At 50.3% G+C, this 7,336-nt stretch overlaps 1 protein-coding gene across 1 annotated transcript; it reads left to right on the top strand.

Annotated features, from left to right (window-relative positions):
* The first annotated feature begins 2,016 nt into the window (after positions 1-2,016).
* LOC128105630 (DNA (cytosine-5)-methyltransferase 1-like) lies at positions 2,017-6,978 on the top strand. Its single transcript, XM_052730887.1, has one exon. The coding sequence runs from the start codon at positions 2,325-2,327 to the stop codon at positions 6,783-6,785; it is 4,461 nt and encodes a 1,486-aa protein (XP_052586847.1). The 5' UTR covers positions 2,017-2,324; the 3' UTR covers positions 6,786-6,978.
* Positions 6,979-7,336: the final 358 nt, after the last annotated feature.

The raw sequence follows: 7,336 nt of genomic DNA, 5'->3' as shown, positions 1-7,336 counted from the left end.
GGTCTGAGAGTGGAGCGAAAGTGTTGGTTTTGTTTGACCAACAAGCACTTTTGCTAATGTCACCTTTATTTGGGCCTGGGCCCAGTGCTCACTCTTGGTTTCAGAATTGTAGGTTTTGAAGGGTGGAAAGAGCAGAGAGCAAGCCCTTCCACTCCTTTCTGGAAGAACAAGCTCTGTCATAAGGAGCACTTGACAGGAGGCAGGAGAGATGGCTCAGCAATTGGGAGCACGTGTTGCTCTTGCAGAAGACCCGGGTTTCATTCTCAGCACCTTCATGGTGGTTCACAACCACCTGTAACTCCAGTTCCAAGGGATCTGACGCCCTCTTCTTACCTCTGAGGGTCACAAGCATAGGCAAGGTGACATGTACATACACTGCACATAAAATTAAAAAAAAAAACACAATTAAAAACTACTTGACAGTTTGGGCCTCTAGAACTGCTGGAAATGAATTTGTGCTGTCACTAGATTTGTGGTGTTTTGTTACAACAGCAATAGGAAACTAATACAGCACAGTAAGTTAAATGGCAATTATGAAATACTGAGACATATTTTTCCTTCTGAACTTCTAGCATCTGGAAGGGGCAAAACTCTCTGCTAATATGTCTGGGTCTTGCGTCTGATTTAATTTAAGGAATATTTCTAGTCAGAGATACCCCAGGGGATTTCTTAGTGATTCGGAGTACTTAAATTGGGTTCCGGTGGTGTCATGGAATTCATGACGAGAGCATCCAGTTACCAAGAGAGATTAGCAGGCAGCTTCCCCAGGAAGTCGGGCAGATGGGTTCCCCAGCCAGTTTAACGTGTTGATGGATAGGAAGCTAAACTCCCCTCTGGAGACATGGGTCAGGCGGAACACTGCTTCCTGTCAGGTGAAACATCTTTTTATAGCTGGGAAAATGGGAAAGGCAACTGGGAGCTCTGGAGAAGGATCTCTTTCTTTATTTACTTTGGCTTTCAGGAATGCTCTTGGACTTGAACTGCCATTTTGACCCCGGGGGAAACAGACTAGAGGACAAGTGAAGATGTCCTGAACGGACCCTGGGCTAAGTGACATTGTCTCTCCCAGCATTTGAGAGACATTATAAGAGGGCACAAGAAGAATAGGGTATGGGTGGGCTCCTGGGGCCTACACTCTAGCAAGGGCCACTGGGTTACTGGTACAACTTGGTGAGGCCAGGGCCTTCGCCTGAAACCTCTTAACAGAGAAGGCAGAAGACGCTTTTCAGCACGGCTTTAACCGACAGGACACATTCCATCTTGACTATACTCCTTCCTGTTAAAGTAACATGAACCCATGCACTAGCCTGAACCCATGCAGCCCAGAACCCATACAGAACTTCCATTAGAACTTGGGCTGTTAGCCATGTGTAAGAAGGCCTCTCTTGGCTTGCAGTGCTTCTGGAGAGACAATGATGGTTTGGTTGGTAGGAAATTAGCCTCAGCTTAAAATTCTTGGATTAATTTGGACAAAATTCTTGCCTTAAGTCCTCATGCTGTGAGCCACCAGGAGCAGATGTAATCCTCAGGGGAGCTGCTGAGTTGGCATGACTTGTTCACGGAGTAAGCAATGGAGGGAAGGTATATGATTTTAGGCATTTAACTTTCTAGCACCACTGGAGGCTTTCTTTCCTCCGATTTAGACGTTTTCCAGGGAGCAGGGTGACAAAGATGGCAGTCAGTGTGGGATTGGGGGATGTGATTTATGAAGTGAAGAAAGCTCACAGTACAGGAAAGATACATTTAGATTTTAAAGTCTAACATCTAGGGCTGGAGACATGAGTCAATGGTAAAGAGCACTTGTTGCTTGGGCAGAGGACTCAGGTTCAATTCCCAGTACCACCTCTGTGCCACGTACTTTCAATGATTGGAGCATCTGCTGGGGTTGAATGAGGATCATTTGAGACACGAACCTGCAGGTGGAAGCCCTCTAGTTTGATGGCCAGGGCGGAGCCAGCCCTTATATCTACACCCCAGGGCTCTCACCCTCAGATTACTTTTTGCTGCTCAGAACCAGTCACTGCTGCACGCTTTTACGTCTTCCAGAAGGTGCAAAGACTTGGAAAGAGATGGCTTAACAGACAAGGAGTGTGTGAAAGAGAAATGGAACCTGTTGCATGAATTCCTGCAAACAGAAATAAAGAGTCAGTTATGTGACTTGGAAACCAAATTACATAAAGAGGAACTATCTGAGGAGGGCTACCTGGCTAAAGTGAAATCTTTTTTTAAATAAAGACTTGTCCTTGGAGAACGGAACACTCTCTCTCACCTGAAAGGCCGACAGTTGTCCTGCCAACGGAAGCCAGCCAAGCCGGAGAGCAGAAATGGCAGACTCGAAACAACCCTCTAAACTCAAGCTGAGGAGAAGCAAGTCGGACAGTGAGACCAGTTCTGAAGCTTCATCTAGTTCCATGGCTGCGACGAGAACCACCAGGCAGACCACCGTCACATCTCACTTCGGGAAGGGCCCCACTAAACGGAAACCCAAGGAAGAATTGGAAGAGAGAATCTCAGATGAGTCTGCTGCAGGGAAGGACCAGGATAAGAGACGCAGAGTTACAGGCGCAGTGTGTGGTCCTGGAGTTTCTGTAGTGGAACCGGAAAATGTAACACCAGGAACTCAGCTGGGTCAGGAAGAGCGAGGTGAACAGGAACTTGACAGGAGACTTCGAGGTCAAACCAGAGAACTAACATTGAGGCAGAGATCAAGGGAGGAGCCAGGCAGAGAAGCAAGTCTAGGAACCCCCAAGGAAATGGACGTTGATGAAGAAGCAAAGGATAAAAGAAGGCTCAGGCCCAGAAGTCAACCCAAAGATCTGGCCACCAAACGGAGACCCAAGGAAGAATTGGAGGATTTGACTCCAGAGACTCCTGAGGACAGAGATGAAGAGGAATGGGAGGAGAAGAGACGAAAGACGACATCCAGAGAACCAGCGGAGAAAAGGGCTGCTCGAACCAAATCAATCATGAACCCAAAGAGAGACCTGCCACGGTGCCCCCAGTGTGGCCAGTGCATGGATGACCCTGATCTGAAGTACCAGCAGCACCCTTTGAATGCTGTGGATGAATTCCAAATGTTGGTCTGTGAGCAACTGTCCATCGTTGATTCCAATTCATCTGGAGAACCCATCGATTCCTCTCCCCTGCGCAAGATGACTTCCTTCAGTGTATATTGCAGTCGAGGTCACCTGTGCCCTATCGATACTGGTCTTATTGAGAAGGACATTAAACTCTACTTCTCTGGTTGTGCCAAAGCAATTGATGATGATGACCCATCTGTGGAAGGTACGTGGAATAGTCCACATGGTGTTAATTGCACAAACCTTGGGCCAATCAATGAGTGGTGGATCACTGGCTTCGATGAAGATGAAAAGGCCATCATTGGCTTTACCACATTTTATGCAGAATACATTTTGATGGAACCCAGCCCGGACTATGCACCAATATTTGTGCCGGTACTGGAGAAGGTTAACCTCAGCAAGATTGTGATTGAGTTCCTGCAACACAATCCTCACGCTGTCTATGAAGACCTAATAAATAAGATCGAGACCACTGTCCCTCCTGCTGCCACCGACTTGAACCAGTTCACGGAGGACTCCCTCCTGTACCACTCCCAGTTTGTGGTGAACCAGGTAGAGAGTTATGATGATGCCAGAGACAGTGACGAGGCAGCCATCCTATTGACTCCCTGCATGAGAGCCCTGATCCAGTTGGCCAAGGTCACCCTGGGACAGAAGCAAGGGGAGAGACGCCTCAAATGGTCTCAGAAGAAGCGCAAAGAGCCCACGAAAGCCACCACCACCAAGTTGGTCTACCAGATTTTTGAAAATTTCTTCCCAGAGGAGATTGAGAAGGATGACAAGGACAAAAAGGAAAATGCCTTTAAGCGCCGCCCGTGTGGCATCTGTGAGGTCTGTCAGCAGCCTGAGTGTGGGAAGTGCAAGGCCTGCAAGCTTCGTGGCACTGGTCGGAGCAAACAGACTTGCCTCAAGAGGAGGTGTCCCAACTTGGCTGTGCAGGAGGCAGATGATGACGAGGAAGGTGATGATTACATCCCAGAGGTGCCATCACCCAAGAAGATGGACCAAGGGAAGAAGAAGAAGCAGAACAAGGACCATATCTCCTGGCTGGGGGAGCCAGTGAAGACTGAAGAGAAGAGAACTTACTATCAGAAGGTGCACATCGATGGAGAGACACTGGAGGTGGGGGACTGCATCTCTGTCCTTCCAGAGGATTCTTCCATGCCACCGTATCTAGCCAGGGTCACGGCACTGTGGGAAGACAAGGACGGGCAGATGTTCCATGCACACTGGTTCTGTGCTGGGACAGACACCGTCCTTGGAGGCACCTCTGACCCCCTGGAGCTGTTCCTGGAGGACCACTGTGAAAACATGGAGCTTTCCTACATCCACAGCAAGGTCAAGGTCGTCTACAGAGCGCCCTCAGAAAACTGGGCCATGGAGGGAGGCATGGATCCTGAGACCATGCTGCCAGGGGCTAAGGATGATGAAAAGACCTATTTCTACCAGTTCTGGTACAACAAGAAACATGCAAGATTTGAATCCCCTCCCAAGACCCAGCCGACAGAGGAGAACAAACATAAGTTCTGTCTCTCTTGTATCCGACTGGGTGAGCTGAGACATAAAGAAATGCCTAAGGTCCTAGAGCAACTTGATGAGGTGGATGGCCGGATCTACTGCAGTTCTGTCACCAAGAATGGTGTTGTCTACCGAGTAGGTGACAGTGTGTACCTGCCTCCTGAGGCCTTTACCTTCAACATCAAGCGGGCTATCCCCTTGAAACACTCAAAGAAGGAGTTTGTGGATGAGAACCTGTACCCTGAGCATTACCGCAAGAAGTGTTCAGAGTACATCAAAGAAAGCAACCTGGATGCTCCTGAGCCCTATCGCATTGGCCGGATAAAAGCAATTCATTGCGGCAAGGAGAATGGCAAGGTTAATGAGGCGGACATCAAGATCAGGGTCAACAAGTTCTACAGGCCTGAGAACACCCACAGATCCAGCCTAGCGACCTACCATTTAGACATCAACCTGCTGTACTGGAGTGACGAGGAAGCCGTGGTGGACTTCGGGGACGTGCAAGGCCGCTGCACTGTGGAGCACGGGGAAGACCTGCCTGAGAGCACCCAGGATTACTCACAGGGGGGCCCTGACCGCTTCTACTTCCTTGAGGCCTACGATGCCAAGAGCAAAAGCTTCAAAGACCTTCCAGACCACATCCGCAACCCTGGGAACAAAGGGAAAGGGAAGGGAAAAGGAAAAGGGAAGGCACAGCATCAGGTGTCAGAGCCCAGAGAGCCCAAGACAACCATCCAGTTGCCTAAGCTGCGGACCCTGGATGTGTTTTCTGGCTGTGGAGGGTTATCAGAAGGATTACACCAAGCAGGCGTCTCGGAGACACTGTGGGCCATTGAGTCGATGGACGCGGAAGCCCAGGCATTTCGGCTGAACAACCCTGGCTCCACCGTGTTCACAGAGGACTGCAATGTGCTGCTTAAGCAGATCATGGCTGGCGAGAAGACCAACTCCCTGGGCCAGAAGTTCCCCCAGAAGGGCGATGTGGAGATGCTGTGTGGTGGACCACCCTGCCAGGGTTTCAGCGGCATGAACCGTTTCACCTCCAATTGTTACTCCAAGTTCAAAAACTCGCTAGTGGTCTCCTTCCTCAGCTACTGTGACTACTACAGGCCGCGTTTCTTCCTTTTGGAGAATGTCAGGAACTTCGTGTCCTTCAAGGACTCCATGGTGCTAAAGCTCACACTGCGCTGCCTCGTCCGCATGGGCTACCAATGCACCTTTGGTGTGCTGCAGGCTGGACAGTATGGTGTGGCCCAGAAACGGAAGCGGGCCATCATTTTGGCTGCAGCCCCAGGAGAGAAGCTGCCTCTGTTTCCAGAGCCTCTGCATGCATTTGAACCCCGTGCCTGCCAGCTGAGCGCTATAGTGGGTAAGCAGAAGTTTGTTAGCAACATAACCAGGCTGACTTCAGGCCCCTTCCGACCCATCACGGTGCGGGATACCATGTCTGACCTCCCTGAGATCCAAAATGGAGCATCGGCACCTGAGATCTCCTACAAAGGAGAGCCACAGTCCTGGTTCCAGAGGCAGGTGCGGGGCTCACACTACCAGCCCGTCCTCAGGGACCATATCTGCAAGAATATGAGACCATTGGCGGTTGCCCGCATGCGGAACATTCCACTGTTCCCAGGATCAGATTGGCGTGACCTGCCCAATATAGCAGTGCAGCTGCCAAATGGCATTAGGACCAAGAAGCTGCGCTACAAGTACCATGACACGAAGAATGGCTACAGCAGCACTGGCGCCAAGCGTGGGGTCTGTTCCTGTGTAATTACTGGTAAGAAATGCAACCCCAAAGCCAGGCAGTTCAACACCCTCATCCCCTGGTGCCTGCCGCACACTGGGAACCGGCAAAACCACTGGGCCGGCCTCTACGGGCGCCTGGAGTGGGATGGCTTCTTCGGCACCACTATCACCAACCCTGAGCCCATGGCGAAGCAGGGCCGTGTGCTCCACCCAGAGCAGCACCGGGTGGTGAGCGTGCGGGAGTGTGCCCGCTCCCAGGGCTTTCCGGACACCTACCGGTTCTTCGGCAAAATCTTGGACAGACACCGGCAGGTGGGTAATGCTGTGCCACCACCGCTGGCCAAAGCCATTGGCCTGGAGATCAAGCTCTGTATGTTGGCCAAAGCTCAGGAGATTGCCGCAGCTGCAGTTCAGGTAAATGAGACTGGGACGATGGACTAGCTCTGCTCTCTCCCAGAGCCCCAGGCGCACAGATACTGTGTTTTTAACCGGTTGAGCCCCATCATTTGAAATGTTGTGCAGTGTCTGTGGCCATGGTTGACACTAAGCTGTTTGTGTGAGGTTTGCTTTGTGACCGAGCCGTACAGTACTTTGTGCAATTTGAATCTTAAAAGTTTTTTGCTTTTAATCCTGTATTTTATCAGATCCGCCACTGTGCAGGTGGCAAGCAAGATTTTATGTAGTTTTTATATGTTGTAATATTTCTTCAAATAAAGCGCTTTTATAAAGTACACACACAAAAAGACCCAAAATGCATAGTAGCAAGTATCAAATATTTCTCATTAAAAACAGCCAGTCGGGGGCTGGGGAGGTGGCTCCATGGGTAAAGTACAGTCTGTGTAAGTGTGAAGACCGGGCTTTGAATCTCCAGAATGCAAGTGAAAGCCTGGAACGGGCGCGAATATTGGAAATCCCAATGCTTCAAAGGTGAGATGGGAGGTGGAACTGGGAGACTCTCCAGGAGCTGACCAGGGACAGACAAAGGAACAACG

This window comes from Peromyscus californicus, unplaced genomic scaffold (assembly GCF_007827085.1).
Source record: "Peromyscus californicus insignis strain IS unplaced genomic scaffold, ASM782708v3 Scaffold_9__1_contigs__length_137607984, whole genome shotgun sequence".
NCBI classification, from domain to species: Eukaryota; Metazoa; Chordata; class Mammalia; order Rodentia; family Cricetidae; genus Peromyscus; species Peromyscus californicus.
Note: the sequence above shows the minus strand (reverse complement) of the source record. Positions and strands in the feature narration are given on the sequence as shown.